Here is an 18,205-nt window from a genome sequence, read left to right as displayed (position 1 = left end):
TCTCTAAGGTGCTACTGGAAAGAATTTTCTATTTTGTTCCTTTTACGTATGAATTTGGATGCTAACATCCCACAAAATATGGTCATTCATTGCTTCTTCTTCTTTTATTTATTTTTATATTTTAGCAACCGGCACTCCTCCCTGCAAGGAAGGTGCCTGAGCAAATGCAATGGTCGACAAGCTCGGCGGCGGTTTGGGTCTCTATCTCTCTCTTTCTCAAAGCTCAACCCCAGGGCAAAAGGTTACCCGCCTCGCCCCTCCCTCCTCGGGCTTCGAACTCCCGCAAGAGCCAGCTAGGAACCTTTCGTCGCCGGTTCAGGGGCTGCCGGCGGGGCGGAAACATAAATTCCTGCGGCTTCCGGTAGGGCTGGTGCCTTTGCGCGGGGGACCGCGAAAGAAGGTGACCCCTTCCACGGGGGCGGAGTTCCGCTGGCGCCTCTCAGCTGCGAGCGATGCCTGCGCTGCGAGGAGCCGGCGCTGCCCTCTCGAGCGCGGCTGGTTCCTTCTTCCGCCGGCTCGCCTCGCCCCAGGTGAGCGCCGCCGCCGCGGGAGCCTCGGGAGTCGGCAGGCGGTTTCACAAGCGCGCCGAGCCGGTGGAGTCTGAGCGTCGTTTGCACGCGCGTTGCTTTTGCACCCAAGGGCGATTCCGTGGAGGCTGCAGCCCGAGTCACACTTGCTCGGTGTCAAAGCCCCGCAGAAGCCAGCGGCACCTTGACCTCTGGGCGTGGGGTCGATTGAGCCCGTAGCCCGAGCAACTTCTGCTCCCGAATTCGCACGTGCTTCAGTTGAGACACGGGTTGAGTCTCTGCTCGCATTGGGAAGTACTCCTGATGATGGACGCAACTGAGTTTAGAGGGGGCGGGATCACGCTTATGTGCGTATTTGCGGCAAAGATTTTAAGCAGTTTTTCATGCCCCTCACCAGGGAATCCAATCTACAGTTTCTATTATTCTTTGGGCAAAAACCTTACCCCAACATGTGGTGGCTCGACCCATTCCGCGTTTGTAAGAATACAGTCTTTACTGTGGCAGCACCTACACTTACATAGCTGTCAACTTTTCCCTTTTCTTGCGAGGAATCCTATTTGGAATAAAGGAATTCCCCTTAAAAAAAAGAGCTCCCTGCCTCCTGTTGAAATCAAGCAGGCGCTTTCACTGTATTCTTTGGTTAGAAAGTTGAACTAATTTTAATCTATTTTAGTATTTTAACTTTTGTATGTTTTGAAGTAGAGTTGTAATTTTTTTAAAAATACTGTCTTTTTATCATCGGCTTTGAGGGTTTTATTTTTCTACAATCAAGCGGTGTATACATTTATGAAATAAAACAAAAGCCATGACTAGTATTAAACTACTTATGAGTATAGATAACATTATTTGTATAATAGAGTTGGAGGCAGCGAACCCACAAACTGATGAGTTCTGACTTCTTCCTACAAGCCTGGCCAGTGGCTACTAACCATGATGGGTATATCTTCTACCTCCAATGGCAAAGGCAACATGCCTGTGAATACCTGTTGTACTATTGTGCTGCTTCTGGGCTTCCCATAGGCATATGGTTGGCCCCTGTGAAAGCAGTATCTTGGACTAGAAGGGCCTTTGGCTTGTTCCAGCAGGGCTTTCTCGTGTTCACCCATCAACCACAGAAGCGCCCACAGTGATCAGCCTTCACAATGGCACATCAAGAGCAGAAAGCCCAAACTGCTGATCAAATAATTCTTATGACTCAAGGAAGTGAGCCATAGGATAAGCCAAAACTCATCACCACTCCCACTCCCACCCTGGTCACATTTCCATTAGTCCTTTTGACCCGGGAAACTCAAATATGTTGATCACTTGAAACCTGTGTGTTCCAGAAGGTGGACTTGTATATAGCAAAAACCAGATGACTGAAATGCACTTGGGATTAACCCATCTGCTCTGCTAAATGACCAGTAGCCTTTGGCCTTCTCTGAACTGCCACCTGGTGGTAACTCTTCCATTAGGCTTACTGAACCATTACCTTCCTAGCTGATCATTTTAAGAGCTGTAGCAAAACGAGACAAGTGTGTGCCCTGCTTTCTGCAGCATGTTTTGTGCAGAAACGAAACTTGTGCATCTCCACCTCGTGGAGTTGATTGGGGTTCAGATACAGGAAGAGTTTGACCTTCTTCCTGCTTCTGACATCTTCTGCATGCCAAGATAGGGTTGCTGGGCTGCAACCAGGAAGCTCCCCGCAATGCCTTTAAGTCCTCCTTTGCCCTGGGAAATAAGGCTGCAGGGGTGTTTGCTGGTGGCCAACTGCTGACTGCAGCAAGCCTGTACACTAGATAGCCTGCTGCCCTTTCCCTTTAATAATCTTCATTCTTTCCACCACTCCCACCCTGATCACATTGCAGATAAGGATCCGTTCAACTGCTTCAGCATCTTCAGTCCGGCCCGTGATCGCAGCCAAACAACCCTTTCAGGTGGACCTAGCAGCAGGGAAGCGTTATGCATGGTGTGCCTGCGGTCACAGCCAAAAGCAGGTAACCCTCTGTAGTCCTTCCAGATTTCCCTCTGTATAAAAATCTTGTGAAATAAATAAATAAAATGCTGCAGTTCTTGCGTCTATGGGAACATGGTTTCCAAGAACAGAGAGGTTGCAGAAACCCTTGCCTCAGCCCGACCAAAGTACCACTCAAAAAGTGGTGCTGGTTTTATTTACACAGTCCCAACTGATCTGCTAGGACTCTGATGGATCAACACCAAAACTGTAATGGAAACTCCATTGGCAGTGTGATGGGGTGTGAGCGAGGGGGGTGTTCTGTGTTTTTTTAAAACTTGCTTTTGTTTTGCTGTAACAGCCATTCTGTGACGGGTCCCATAATAGATGTGCCCCGGAAATCTCCCCTGAGATTCAAACTGGAGGAGGCAAAAGAGGCCTGGCTTTGTGGCTGCAAATACACCAAGAACCCTCCATACTGTGATGGCACCCACAAAGAAGATTTTGTGCAGAAAGCTGATCTCCATTCCCACCCACAGTTGTGCTGAAGGAAGGAGAGATCTTCATATACAGGGTTTCATATACAGAAACCGACTGGACAAATCAAGCATGCGGTACATGTATGTGCAGGTATGTTTCAATGGCTGGGAATTTGCCGCTTTCTGTCCCTCCACCCCCATTTCTTTATTCTTATTTTTTGAAAATAGAAATTAAATACTATTATGTTTTGTAATTCTGAATACCTTTGAGATTCTACCCCCACCCAAGCATGCAGTGACCTCCGTCTTCTTGGGTGGTGCCATTTTAGTTATATCATGCTTGGCACTCACCACTAGATTTGAGAAATAGAGGGAATAGCTAGGTTTGTTCCATAGCTAAATTTGTGCATGAGCATAATGAGGTTTGCTGGCATCAAAGTCCAGAGGGCTTGCTGTCCAAAGGCACAGCTTTTGATGTCCTTAGAACAGTTCTGCCACTCGGCGGAACGCCAGCTTCCTGGGCGTCATCTCTGTTGATTAAGAAGCCATCCCTGTCAGCAATTCAGTGTTCCAGCTGCATCAGGTACAAAGACCTGTGACGGGGCAGAGTGCAGAAGAGGCAAGTCAGATTTCATCATGCCAGGCTGCTTTCTGGCTGTCAATCCTAGCTACTTATTTTAACTGCTTAGTGACATCTTGTTGGCATCTGGCTGTCTGGAGTAAAGTCAAACTGTTGGAAGGTTACAGTGCCTGCTATAGCTGTAGAGACAGATATGGGAGAGACTTGGTTTGTTGCAGCTGGGGCAGATGAAGGCATCCAGTTGCCCTGTTGCAAATGTACCATGACGTTTCTTCTGTGTTCCTACCAGCGGTCATTCCTCCTATGCGCACTGCTATGGATGCATGACCTGACCGCCTCTCTGCTAGCACTGTGATTGTCTGCAAGGGATTCCCACCCAGTGAGGTTCATGTTGCCAGCCGTCAAGTCTTGTTTCCAGACATCTTTATATTCTCACAGTCCTAGGAGTAAGGCAGATGTAGGGAACCTTCACCCCTCCAGCTGTTGCTGAACTATTAACTCCCACCCTCCCTGGCCATTGCCACGCTTGACTGGGCCTGATGGGAGTTTTAGGTCTTATTATTGCTTATTAAATTTGTTCAGCAACATCTAGAGGGACAAAGGTTCCCTACCCCTGGTGCAAGGGATTCCAATGGAACTTGAGTTTCTTCAGCTTATTAGAAATTATAAGTGCTCTTATTCTCAGTATTCTTTTCCAGTTCTTAATGCAGTAACAAACTTGCATGTCTTTACAGGATAGTCAAAGGGCATCAAGGCTGAGGAAGAAAACAGGAAAAGGCAAGAGCTCTTCTGTCATCGAGATTTTTGTACGGTTACTCAGCTTCCTGGTCAGCTCACACATTCCAGCATGTTCCCACTGTGTGCTAATGCAGGAAGCAAAACTCACGTCCCTGCTGTTCCTTGACCCACTTCCTAGAAGCTTGCTTTTCCCAGGAGCTTTTGACCTATCCTAGAACTGTTCCTCACAGAGCCCTGGAGAACTTGTGTTGTATCAGGAAGGCTTAGGATGAAAAAAAATGTTTCAGTGGATTGTACTAAAAGGTTTTCAGAAAGTAAAAGAATTGGGGACTTGGGAAGTTTGTAAGTATTCAAGTTTTATTGGCATTTAAAAATAAATAAATAAAGCACCACGGTTTTTTAAAAAAACCCAGTGGGATTTTTTTTTTTTAGAATTGCCTACATATATATATAAACAAAATTCCATACATTTGCTTTTATCAATCATTGCCAGAAGTCTCCTTTGAGGTAACGACTCAAGACCAGCAGAATTAAATATAAAATAAATTAACTTAGGATAAAACTCTCAAAAATATCATTAATGAAATAATGTATTCCAAGGGTTTTGCGAGTTAAATAGGCATAAATAAAGCAATATCCTTCCATATTATCTTGTCACTGAATATGCATTGCTAAACTATATATATTTATGTTGGCAACTTTGTTGTATACAACTGCTATGAGATATGGGAATCATGGTATAGTGTTAATAAATAAATATATATGTATATTTTAAAATTAAAAACACAAAGCAATGTCCTTAAAAAGTAAGAGATCCAGGCATGATGTTAAAGAGGAATGTTCTTCTGTAGACCAGGAAAGATGCCCCATACTTCAGTACATATGAGGCTATTCGTCACGTGCAGCAAACTGCCTTGTGTGGTTGGACTGCAGCCTGTGGACTGTACAGTTTCTTTAACCGTTGCTCAAAGGCTGACACCATCCGCTTGGCTACCTCATCAAAGAAAAGGTTAGCCAGTTGGGAATGCAGAACTGACTTGAATTCAAAGGAGACCTGGGAGGAGATAAAAACAATTAATACACTGATACATTGGGAGAAGAGAGGGGAGAAGAGTATTACATGCCCTCCAACACCTTGACAGCAAAATCCGGCACACAATCTTCAGGGGTGCCATGCTCCCATTTTTCTTTTGAGAGAATGGTGGCCATTTTGGACGCCGTGATCTCACACAATTTCACGCCATTATTTTCCCCTGAAATAAGTGCTTTTGGGGGGACAGTGCCCCAAAACAAGTGCTTCAGGGTGGAATTGTGGAGTGAAATCGTGCAAGATTGTGGCATCCAAAATGGCTGCTGTTCTATTTCGAGAAACAGGGGGTGTCCCATTTTTTCTGGAACACTTGCAGGGTACGGCGGTATTCCTTTGCCAAGGTGAGCAGTCACATCTGGCAACCTTGGGCAGGTGTCAGGGCCCAATACCTGCCTTGGGGTCTACTTGGGAGGAGGGAAATTGGCCTAGTGCTCCAATAGGCAGCTAGGTCTGCTATTTTAATTTCCCCCTCAATGCAGCATCACTCTTGAGCATTGGAGACAATTTATGTGGCAAATGAGTGGAATTTGATTCTGCAGATTTAGGGCTGTATTTTGCATTTCTGCATGCAGAATTCAAATGAATGAGAACATCAAAAGGAGGAGTTGTTGTTTTTAACCAGGTTTCTACTTCTTGTGGCTGTGAAGATACGTTGGTGAATGTGTAGGCCCAAATACTGAAAGTTGCACAAGTAGCTGAATAAGACTCCTAGCGGCTAACACATCTCTGCTTATGAAAGGCAATCAGTACTTTAAAAAAGGCAACTGTGGAAGTACCTAATCAATTAATGACACATATTGACAAAGCTGCAATAGATCCTCCAACGTAATCTTTGAACCTATGATGAAACGGGACTTTGCCAACATGCAGCTCTTAGCACACATCCTATTGGCCTGGCAAATCACACCCTCGCCAGGAGCTGGCATACGAAGGGCACTTACGTAAAACTTGAGCTTGCAGCTGCTGTCCAGCTGCCCTGGACGTCCTGGTTCAAACTGCCACAGTGTTTCCAGATGGTGAAACAACTGTCCATCATTACTCACAACCTGAAGGGTAGAGAAAACAGCACAGGGTTAGTGCTCACAGTTTTGAAATTGGTTCAAATACCCCAAAAAGCACTGCGGTGAGTTCAACAAACCCACTGTTGCAAGTTTTCATTTACCCTAGACAGATAGGAATTGGGACAAACACTGAGGCGTTTTCCGCATTTGGGGAAATCACAGGGGTCAGCACACCCAAAGTGCAGTGCATGAGCCTCATCCATGGCTTTAGTATGTAGTAATTACACTAATTTGAAATATTATAGAAAGAGTGATGCTAGATCAGAAACTCCAAGCATAATAATAATAATAATAATAATAATAATAATAATAAATAATTTATTTGTACCCCACCCATCTGCCTGAGTTTCCCCAGCCACTCAGGGCAGCTCCCAATCGAGTGTTAAAACAATACAGCATTAAATAGTAAAAACTTCCCTAAACAGAAGCCTCTCTGTCCCTCTCAAACAACCAGAGTTATATGCAGTTTACTACGATTCAACCTGAGCACAGAATTTGATACAGTGGTACCTCAGGTTACATACACTTTAGGTTACATACTCCGCTAACCCAGAAATAACACTTCAGGTTAAGAACTTTGCTTCAGGATAAGAACAGAAATTGTGCTCTGCGCCGCCAGAGGAGGTCCCATTAGCTAAAGTGGTGCTTCAGGTTAAGAACAGCTGCCCATACTGGGTATGGCTGATGGGAGTAGGAGTCCATCAATCTCTGGAGGGGCACATTTTCCCACCCTGCCAGTGCCCATGCTTGGTGGGAGTGGGTGTGTACACATTTTTAAAAACAACACAGCTTTGCAGTTTGTAATGAACCTCTGGCCACATGCACACCATACAATTAAATCACATTCTGCACCACTATGAGTCCTGGGAATTTGCCACTGTGCTACAATTCCCAGCACCCTTACCAAATTGCAGTTCCCAGAATTCTTTGCAGGAAGCCATGCACTTTGGGCTTTAAGTGTATGGTGTGTACATAGCCAGAGTCAGCTGAGAAAGCAGTCTTGTGGGATAAAAGCACAGCACAATGGGTGCCCATCTCTCCCCCTTTCTGGAAATGTGACTTGAGTTAGTGGATCTGCTGCTCTCTAGGAGTGTATATGCTCCTTGCTTTCTTTATAATCAACCAATATATCTGTAAATAAAATTACAAGAACACTATACATCTCTAGGGGTCTTTCCACTGATGAGAACACAAACCCAGCTAGGTCTGTCTGCCTCTCCTTGAAACACTCTTTGGCAATCCCAGGTCACATAGGTGGAGATAACAGAAATCTCCATCTGTAGTTTCAACATTGTTGGCCCTCATACCAGCGAGTTCCAAAAGGCCTTGTGTTGGGAGCAACAGGACTCTTTGGTCTGGTGAATTAAACTTTTTGAAGTTTCCAGTGTCCACTGACATCATTTCTCCCTAGGTGTTATTTATCGCCATATGAAGGAAGGCATGTGCCAGAGAGGGGAAGTGAGTCAAGGAGCTGCTACATCATAAAACTGAAACAAGATTAAAACTGGTTTGATGGCAATAGCTTTCACCTGGCAAATTCCGGAAATCATAATCCTAGACCACAAGTTACTAAGAATAACTCAGTGTGTTTGCTTGGATTGACAGTTTTCAAGAGTTCAGCGCAGGTAGCCTCGACAACTAAAACAACCCCACTTGACACAGATGAGCCCTTAGCCCAAAGAAATGGAAATTGTAAGCCTTTCTCAGATTTCTGCTAATGGTCAGGGAGAATGGCGGTTGTGGTTCAGCAGAATTGGATGGCTAAAGGCTCCCCCCACCCTGGTAAGCACCGCCACCTCACAAATGGCTGGGATCCTGGGATAAAATCTTCCAGTTGGGTGAGTGTGGCTTCTGCGAGGGGATATATTTCAATCCCTCGGTTTATAAAGTGGCCTGTGACAAAACAAGAGCGCACAAAACCTCACCAGCAGGTCATCCAAGGAAACACCCAAAGCATAAGCCCAATCCTCCAATGCTTCCTTACCCGGATCTGATGGTGAGGCACCAAGGATATTTCGGAGACGTAGCGCTGTACCACAGGAGGGAATCCCACTTCCAGTCAGCCTGCAGGAACCCGTTGCGGTGGGAAATGATGCGGGAGCCGGTGCACCAGGGCACAAACAACTGGTAGCTGCCCACATCTGCCACCGTATTGTAGATCTGCTCAATGGAATACCTGCAGGAGAAAGAGGTGCAAAGGCAATGAGTGAGAATGATCGGCCTGGGGTGGGGGGAAGCGGCAAAGCACAAAGGCTGTATAAGGAACGTGGCTTCCTTCCTTCCTTCCTTCCTTCCTTCCTTCCTTCCTTCCTTCCTTCCTTCCTTCCTCTCTCTCTCTCTCTCTCTCTCTCTCTCTCTCTCACACACACACACACAAATCTATATATATGGGAGCTACTCTTCTTGAGCTAAGCATCACCACGGAGCCTGTTTCTGATCTCTGGAATGTGTGAACTAAAAATAAGAGGGTGTTTCTGAGTCATGTGCAGAGTGCAGCAAGCAGAGGCCTGAGGCAGTAGTGTCAGCTAAGTTCTCAGAGAAGAGCTATTTCAATGGGTCCCACTCCGCAAAGGAGTAACATTGAATGCAATCCTCTCTGCTGAACTACAAGTCCGACTGTAGTGCCCCAGTCATGCAAAAAACACAACAAAATGCATAACTCCCATCAAATAGAAAAGTGTTGCTGCAGAGTGCAAGGCTAGGAACAATGGGTGAAAATGACAGGGAGGCAGATTTTGCCTAAACGTTAGGCGAAACTTCGTAACAGTAAAAGCTGTTTGACAGTGGAACAAGCTGCTGCAGGAGAAGCTGGGCTCACCTTTGCTAGAAATATTTAAGCAGAATCTGGATGTTTATCTGTCAGGGAAGCTACCTTATGTCAAGTCAGACAATTTGCTCATCTAGCTCAGCATTGCAGACACTGACTGACAGCGACTATCCAAGATTTCAGGCAGAACACATTCCCAGCTCTACCAGAAGATGCTGGGGATGGAACCTGGGACCTTCTGCATGCAAAGCAGATGCTCTTACTGAGCTATGGTAATGAACTGTAGTAGCATCCAGCACTGAAGAACCTGCACTTTGAGGGGCGGGTTAGACTAGATGTCCTTTTGGTTCTTCTCTGTATGATTTTATTATGCCAGGGGGATGAGTTCTCTGACATGCCTGTTGTCTATATGCAAACTGTTTGTTCTTATAATTGGAGAGATCACTGGTTGTTGTTTTCTGGCTTCTATAGCAGGTAGATCCTGATCAATCACGTGATCCTGAGCGACCGCCCCCTCCCCCCAAAAAAGCTCAACAACTTTGGGTCTACCCCAAAAAAGCTTAACAACTTTGGTCAATCCAATGGGTAGATCACTTCCAATTTTTTTATTGTGGGAGTAGATCACAGTCTCTTGGAAGTTAGCCATCCCTGTTCTATAGCATGAAATTTAAATTTATTTATTTTTTAAAGGAGGATAGCTTCCATCATGCAAACCCATATTGGCAATTTAGCTTGGATAAAGTTTTACAACTCTCAGTAAGAACTAAGCTGGGTGGGCGTTTCTCTCATTCTTTTGGCATACTCACGGGAGCTGACAGACTTCTGCATACTCCATCCGCTTGGCACCAAGGAGGGGGGCTGCCAGACTCAGGAAGGGCCGGCTCTGCTGTTTGGTGGTTGACCTTGAAGCCAGGGAGGAGCAGGTCTTCAGGATGCAAGGGGCAAGAACCCCTTTGGAGCTGAAGTGCCTGCAAGGAGGCAAATGCAATCTGCACGGAAAGAGGAAAGCAAGCACCAAATAAGGGAATATGTAAGGCGAAGGGAGTGTCCATTTCTCAGCCAGAGGGGGAAATTGGAAGCTACCACTATTGAGAAATGAGCAATTTCTTAGAAGTACCTAGAAGGGGAAGGTGGGAAATGGTCACACTACTTACATTCAGTTTTCTTCTCGTGCTGATCTTTTGTTATTAATTAGTAAGGCACGTTCTAATATGGGGACAGGCCATCCCAAGTGAAACATATTAAGGCTGCAATCCCAGGCATGCTTAGCTATGGAGCTGGCTCTGCTATTAGGTAGCCAGAGACGGCTGCCTCAGGCAGCACAAACAACTAAGGGGCACCTTGCCTGCCCCACTCACTCCTCCACTGGCACAGAAGCACTGATTTTTGCCCAAAATGACCAAAATTGTTGCCGATGTGTTGGCACCACTTCTCTGCCAGCAGCAGAAGCAGCAAGGCAGGAGGAAAAGCAGCACAGGTATGGTGGCAGGGGCAGGGTAGGGCAAAGTGGCACTTCCCAGTTTGCCTCCAGCAGCGGGACAAGACACGATACCCCTGCATATCTATCTAGGTGTTAAGTCCCATGAAACTCAATTGGACTTGCTACTTCCGAATTAAACTGGCGGCACAACCTATTGTTCTTAATGGGACAGTTGTGACTGACTATAATATCACTCTCCCACTGAAATCCATGGGAATTCAGGATGTTATATTTTGGCAGGATTGCACCCTATTTTAATTAATTAATCAATCGCTAATAAAAAACACAATCAAGGAGAATGCATTATTTTTTGATATTACACAATTCACTTTAATAATTATTCATTGAATGATAGTTGGACCGATTTAAAACATCTCTGCTAAAATGTTATGGTAAGGTCCATTCACTTAAATGGGACCTTAGCAGCTGAAACCTATGCTTAGAACCTATATTATATACACAGAAGGAAACCCCAATGAGTTCAGTTCAGCTTATTCCCAGTTAGGTCTGTTCCATGCCATATATACTTCAGCTGCTGCTTTTAGTGTTTAACTTCTATTTTATTTTTGTCTGCTGTAATTTATATTTTAAAAAGTTAAATTCCACCGTTAGCCACCTGCAGCTTCTTGATAGGGAAAGGCAGAGTATCCATGTTTTAAAGAAACTACAGACAAATACTCGAATATTGCTATTAACATTAGAACTACTATTCAAATAGTTCAGTCAGTAGAGCATGATGAGACTCTTAATCTCAAGGCTGTGCTTAGAGCCCCACTTTGGGCAAAAGATTCCCTCGTGGTCCCTTCTAGGATTCTGTAATTCAGAAGTGACGGGCGCTCAGCAGCCCAAAAGCTCTCCGGGCAGAAAGTTTGCGCCTTTGGGCAAGTGGCTTGTCACCCCGAAGGCGGGCGCAAGCATTTAAGGGAGAAGGCAGAAACCGCGGGGAAAAAGCCGGATCCCCTGCTCTCCCTTCTCCGACCAGCCCCCTCTCTTACCCGGCTCCTTTCGAGCATCGCGGGCGGGAGCCCATCTCCATCAACCCCCGGACGGCGAGGCGGCCGCTTCTTCCTGCCATCGCTTCACGCTGACCGAGAACCGAGTGCTCGGGACGGACCGGCGACTCGCCTAAAAAGTTGCCCAGATCCAAGTGCGTCACCGCCGGGGAGGGTGGGCGCGCGTCTGCCTGTGCGTCTGCGGAAGGGCCAGCCCCTTCCCCGCCTCCTCGTGTGCGCCCGTGATTGGGGGGGGCGGCGGCGGGGTGGGGGGGCAGAGTTAGGTAATGCCGGACTCTGGACTCGGTGGCCTTATGGGGTGCCCCCGCTTCCCGCTTTTTAGACGGTCATGTGTAACCGCGTCAAAATGTGGTGTAAGCCAGCCTTGTTGCGTTCGGAGAGGAGCCCCTCTACGCAGAAGCGCACCTGGGTTAGGACACCTGTTGGCACCCCGTCTCTTGCGCCAGTTCAGCATTCAACACACTTGACAGACGGTGGCTTTCCAGGATTTCAGACAGTGGCTTCACCCAGCTCTGCTTGGAGAGATCAAGAATAGAACCTGGGACTTTTTCATGCAAGGCAGATGCTCTATCATTGAGCTAAGGGAAAGTGCCTTTGCTGGAACTGCTATAGCTACTGCTTTGGATTAAAGCAGACATGAAACAATTTGTGTTTGGCACTCTGAGACTGAACATGGAAAGAGGGTAGAGCCTGGTTTGTTTGCCATTAAGCCCCTCCTTTATGTCTTTATTAACAAAATGTGTGTATATTTAACAAAGAAGAAATTAGTCCTAATGTATACACACAAAGCAGATGGTGTCTATTATTTTGGTTCAGCTTTGGAACCCTTAAAGGCTGAGCTAGCAGTGGCAGCCCTACAATATTTGGAAAAAAAGTGCTTCTGAGCACATGCGGAGTACTTGTCATAATGCTGCTGCTGGACTCAGATCCAACTTCCGCATCACCAGAGATTTATAGCTTTCAGATTCCAGGGTTGATCTTTGGCTTTAATTAAGCCCTGTCAATCCCCCAACTGTTCAGAGGGAATGTTTTGCATAACTGGAGTGTCTTTGGCTTTCATGCAGCAGTGTCTTGTAGTTCCTTTAAAACGAACAGACTTTATTGTAGCACAAGCTTTTGTGGATCCAGATGCATTAGATAAAGTGGACTCTACCCCATGAAAGCTTTTGGCACAATAAATCTGACGCCAAATGACTGTGTGCTGCATTTGCGCTGCAGGTGCACATGGTTACTCCTCTAGAAATTTATTTTATAATTGTTCCTTGGCCTCAAGCGTGTTATATAGGAGCCAGGTGGGATTATTCACCTTTACATCAGCCAAGGCTCCCGTACCCTTAAAATGTGCACGACAGGCAAAACTTCAACAGGAGGATGTTCTCCCTGAGAGAACTCGTGCAGCTGTTAAAGGCAAAAGATGGGCATGCAGCCCAGAGCTTCCAGAGGGACTTGGAAAAATAGCTGCCAAAAGCAGTAGGACTGCATTTGGAAACCCACTCCACATAGGATCTGAAGGCAAACAAAAGACAGGGGTGTATTCTGCAAATCTTGTAATGGGAAACAAAAAGGGTCAGAAGTGCCGAGGCAAAACACACTGTAACACACTGGATGGTCATTAGGTTCTCTTGGTATCCTCTGTTAATGAGCAGCAGGGTGGGGAGACTGGTTTGGGGGTCTGGCAGCTCCACTGTTCTTTGCCTTCAGGTGCTAGGATACTAATCTCCCAATGGAGGGCACTTCTGGGTGGGTGCCTAGTCCTAACAGCTGCTGGGCACCATTTCTTTGAGCGGTCGGCCACTGCCATGACAGCCACAGGCAGGCAAAATGCAAAGCATGTTGGCAGGCTTTCCAAACTGGTTTGGTGATGCCAGAAAGGGCCACAAATGACCCCACCCCTTGCTCACTGCAGCTGCTATGGGGTGGCCAGAGAGAGAATTATGGGAGGCAATGCTCCACCATTAGCAAAGTCAGAAGGATCATGGGGCGGAGATGGCTTGCTTGAAGATCCAGCTCCGAAGGCCTTCTGGTGGTTTCCCTCATTGCGAGAGGTGAACTTACAGGGAACCAGGCAGAGGCTATTTTCAGTAGTTGTGCCAACCCCGTGGAACGTCCTCCCAGCAGATGTCAAACAGATAAACAGCTATGTGATTTTTAACAGACATATGAAGGCAGCCCTGCTCAGGAAGGTTTTCAGTTTGTGGTGTTGTATTGTGCTTTTACTGTTTTTGTTGGGAGCCGCTCAGAGTGGCTGGGGCAACCCAGTCAGATGGGTGGCATAAATAATAAATTATTATTATTATTATTAAAGAGAAATATATAATATTGGAAAAAGCAATTTAATTCAACATCTTCTACAAGGGCCTGACCACACTCCATTTCTCCCCTATCATAATGATTCCCAAATGCCTGTGCCAAGATATTGGGCGATCTAAGAATAGCTGAAGAATGCCTTGGAAAATTAAGCCACCATGTTTGAGGCATCCAATATTTTATACCCACTGGAAATCAGAAGTCCCATGTCTTTTATGCCAATGCCAGTAATTGACATAGTCAGATACCACAACAGACCAGAGCCCCCGAAACCAACTGGTAGCAACTTCACCACATAGGAAGTTACATCAAACCCAGTCAGACCATCGGCTCATCTGGTTCAGTATTGTCTGCACTGATTGGCAGCGGCTGTCCAGGATGCCGGGGATTGAACACAGGATCTTTTGCAGGCAAAGCAGATGTTCTACCACCAAGCCATTGCCCTTCCTACAGTGTGGCACAAGTGGACAGCAGCTATGGACACAGACAAAATGTGCTTGCCCAGTAAATAGCCTCAAACAAGTAGACATGCTGCACAGAAAGGCCAAAGGCTGCCAGGGCCGCTGGAGGTGGTGGTGGGTATATCTCCCTCACTTTTGAATTCTAATAAGAAAGAGGAAGACTAAGGACCCACATAGTGAAGAAGGGCCATCACAAAGGTGTGCGCATGGAGAGAGAAGCAGGAATTGGCTGTCGGGAAATGTAGAAATTACATTCAATTGGCTTGAAAGAACTAGTCTTCAGGGCAAAGGTAAGAGCTCCTGAGACAACACTCATTTTTAGAGGGTTTTTTATAAAAAAAATTAAATACTGAGTTATTGAGGAAAAGGTTAAAGCGACTGAAGTTATAATCATGACAAACACAGGATGGCAAGTTTTGTTTTCAAAAGCTTTGCATACGTGGGAGGGTTGTCAAAGGAATTTACTGGGGCTACAGAATCTGGCGCAAGCTCAGATTAAGAAAATGCGGCTTTAGCTTTCCCCCCCTCTGCCACAAATGTTTTGATGGCTGCAAAAGAGAAGAACTTGTTCGCCAACCGCTGTGGAACAGATATCCCCACCAGGAGTTAAGGTATCGGGCACGACCACGCAGAGACGGAGCTGTCGAGAGATGTCGTCTTTATGTGTAGCTTATGCACAGGGCACACAGAACAGAGCAGTGGTGGGCTAAAGCAGAGCAGCCCCTCCCCGCCCCTGTGACCTCTGAGTGTCCTTGTTGGTCAGTCGTGCTGCTGAAAGGTTGGTCTCCATCAGAATCATGAAACCCATCAATGGCTTTGGATGCTAAAAGCTGCTCCTTCTTACTCCATCAGGCACCCCCTCACCCCTCACTTGTTCATGCCTCTCCCTCAGCCTTTTTGCAACCGGGGGAAGGAGAGGGAGGTCAGCTCTGTCCTCTCGCCATCAAGCATTTTGAACTCCCCTTTCTCCCCTACCCTCCACCCTCATCTGTGGCCCCTCGTCGGGGTGGGGCCCACCTGCCGTAGACTTTTCCACACCGGCAGCACCGAAGGAGCAGAGTGAAGAAGTGATTCCATCTCGGTTCAAAGCTCTATTCCTCTTTGAGGCGTTTCTGGAGCAGGGCCAAGCCTTTTCTACTGTGAAGAACAGACAGGTGATTATCAATAAGGTTGACGAGGAAGGAGCCCAGAAAGGATTGCTTATAGGGAAGCTGCGGGGTGGTTCTCGGCAGTGGCACACTCTTACCAGCTCACAGGTAACTGCTGGCTCCCACAATGTGGAGAGAACACGTGGAATGTTTCACGCGCTGGCTGTTGGACATTTGGTTTTGCAGACGCAACCTGGCAGATTCCTCACTGAGCCTGTCTCTGGCTACAATGCGTCTTAGGGCCTGAAACAGAAGACAGAAACTGATTAGAAGCATATCTTTCTACAGGGACCCAGGCAGAAGGCCTTCTCGGTAGTGGCGCCTACCCCCGGAATGCCCTCCCATCAGAGGTCAAGGAGACGATTAACTATATAACCTTTAAGAAGACATCTGAAGGCAGCCCTGGATAGGGAAGTTTAATGTTTTATTATGTTTTATTTATGTTGGCAGCTCCCTAGAGTGGCTGAGGCAAGCCAGTCAGATGGGCCAGGGTATTATTACTATTTATTATTCAGTGTGTGTTGTAAAATAAATAGATAAAAGGTTCCCCAACCTACAATCTAGAGACAGTTTCCATGTTTTCCCTGCTTAGAAGTGCTTTCCGCATAAGAAAGCCACAATATTGATGCAGCCCTTGTGGATTATATAAGCTTTGAGGTTCAGGTTTATTACATTTATAAGTCTCAAAACGATTTACAACCAAAGTAGACACACAATAAGCTTTTGAGTTTTAGACAGCCTTTGCCTAGCTGGTTCCTGCATACTCAGCAAGTTTGTCCAAGCAAAATAATAATAATAATAAATCACTCAAAAAACGGTGCATGTCTGCTATGATTTGGTCCAGCGTTAAAAATGCCATGTACTAAATCAATGAGAGACAGAGGTGGAATCGTTTTGCTTCAGCTGCAGAAATGACACAGAGAAAACAGTACGTACCTCATCCCTCCGGGATGATAACCGTCCAGACCTCGTGCACCAAGTCTGCCCAGCCTGCCTCCAACAACAAGGCTGCATCCAGCACACACACGACGTTTCCTGCAGAACAGACAGGGGCAGCTTGAGAAACTTCAAGGGCAGGCAGGAAAAGAATTCCTTCCAATGACAGAAGGGACACAGGACTCGGGTTTGCCTCACCTTATGTGGGAAAGGCAATAGCTCAGTGGTAGAGAACTTGCTTTTCATGCAAAAGGTCCTTGGTCCTTGGTTCAATCCCAGGCATTTCCAGGTAGAGAATTTCCCTGTTCAGCCCGGATACTGAAGGTCCAGGGCCAAGGGCCTTCTGGCGGTTCCCTCACTGCGAGAAGCAAAGCTACAGGGAACCAGGCAGAGGGCCTTCTCGGTAGTGGCGCCCTGTGGAACACCCTCCCATCAGAGGTCAAGGAGATAAACAACTACCTGGGGAGACCCAGTCAGATGGGCGGGGTACAAAATAATAAATTATGACGACGACGATGATGATGTCTGAAACCCTACCAGGATAACTGCTGCCAGTCAATGTAGGCAGTACTGAATTAGATGAGCCAGTGCCCTGACTGGGTGTGAGGTACCATTCCTATATTTGCGCCATTATTGTTTTTAAGCCATTTCCAACTAACTGGAGGAGAGTATTTGAAAAAGATATGCCAGGACAAGCTGCTTGGTGTCTGGGCTCATGTTAAATGATTGGAAATAGCTCTTGTAGATACCAACACCTGTTTGAAAAAGCCAAGATAGCAGCCCCTTCATGCACCCATTTATCCCCGAATCCCCACCCACGACTCTTGCCAGGAACCCAAATCCCTCCTCACCCTGTGCAGCTGCCTCGTCTATCTTTCTTTTGCTATTCGAGCCATCACTGGCCACATGATATTGTTGAGCCGCGTCAACTGCTCCTGGGGAGAGGGAACAAAAGAGGCTGCAAGTAAGGATCCCGAGGCAAAGGGGGGCTGTTGGTCAAGAAACTAATCTGGGTTGTGTGTGTGGTTAACAGCCCGAGATAGGACACGGGTGGGTAGGGGGCTAGAGAAAAACATACATCAGTGCAAAAATCCCAGAGCAGAGCACCTTTGGCTAACAGATCAGTGGGCTGTGATACATGGTAAAAGAGAAGAGGTATCCCAGCATGCACTTGCACTATTTCTAGCACTGCATTGCCCAGCCTAAGGGTCAAACTGTGCATACTGTACAATGAGAAATTGTTCCAGCATGCACTACTCCCCAGTGAGTACCTTTCACCCACAAAGAAGAAAACATTCTGAGAACAGAGGTGAAGGTTTCTGTTAGTTTTGTGCACTGAAGAAGCAAGCTAGCGTCAGAGGCACAAAGGGCAACAGAACTAAATGATGGCCAATTGGGAGAGGGAGGGGTGTGGTGGCTGAAGTTAACATTGATCCCAAACCCAGAGGGCTTTTTTTACCTGGTCTCTAAACACTTTGGCCCCCAGGATTTGTCTGTTGATGGTCCATCTTCTTTCAAATATCTGCAAAGAAGAAACGGTGCTACTTGTTCTTGTTCCATACAGCAGGGGATCTCAAACTTTCTACCCAAGGCCCCACTTTACCGGGACTGAAAAATTACTGAGGCCCGCAAGTCAAAAAGAGTGGCGCAAGAGTGAATTTAGTCACAGCATGGTGACAATAGAA

At 46.5% G+C, this 18,205-nt stretch overlaps 2 protein-coding genes and 1 long non-coding RNA gene across 3 annotated transcripts; 1 reads left to right on the top strand and 2 right to left on the bottom strand.

The window, feature by feature from the left end:
- Positions 1-351: 351 nt before the first annotated feature.
- On the top strand, positions 352-4,684 carry CISD3 (CDGSH iron sulfur domain 3). Its single transcript, XM_033169670.1, is given in 5 exon segments — positions 352-530; positions 2,375-2,503; positions 2,822-2,859; positions 2,861-3,090; positions 4,254-4,684. Coding segments are annotated over 4 exon segments (393 nt in total). The 5' UTR covers positions 352-452; the 3' UTR covers positions 3,009-3,090; positions 4,254-4,684.
- Positions 4,685-5,109: 425 nt separating this feature from the next.
- On the bottom strand, positions 5,110-11,882 carry LOC117058482 (coenzyme Q-binding protein COQ10 homolog, mitochondrial-like). The gene is given in 6 exon segments (XM_033169669.1): positions 5,110-5,311; positions 6,289-6,393; positions 8,393-8,469; positions 8,472-8,584; positions 9,982-10,164; positions 11,651-11,882. Coding segments are annotated over 6 exon segments (717 nt in total). The 5' UTR covers positions 11,731-11,882; the 3' UTR covers positions 5,110-5,152.
- Positions 11,883-16,535: 4,653 nt separating this feature from the next.
- Positions 16,536-18,087, bottom strand: LOC117058359. The gene is made up of 3 exons (XR_004427855.1): positions 17,980-18,087; positions 17,372-17,455; positions 16,536-16,619 (listed from the first exon to the last, which is right to left on the bottom strand). It is a non-coding gene; the product is annotated as an uncharacterized LOC117058359 (long non-coding RNA).
- Positions 18,088-18,205: the final 118 nt, after the last annotated feature.

This window comes from Lacerta agilis, chromosome 14 (assembly GCF_009819535.1).
Source record: "Lacerta agilis isolate rLacAgi1 chromosome 14, rLacAgi1.pri, whole genome shotgun sequence".
NCBI lineage: Eukaryota > Metazoa > Chordata > Lepidosauria > Squamata > Lacertidae > Lacerta > Lacerta agilis.
This window is presented reverse-complemented; position numbering and strand designations above follow the sequence as displayed.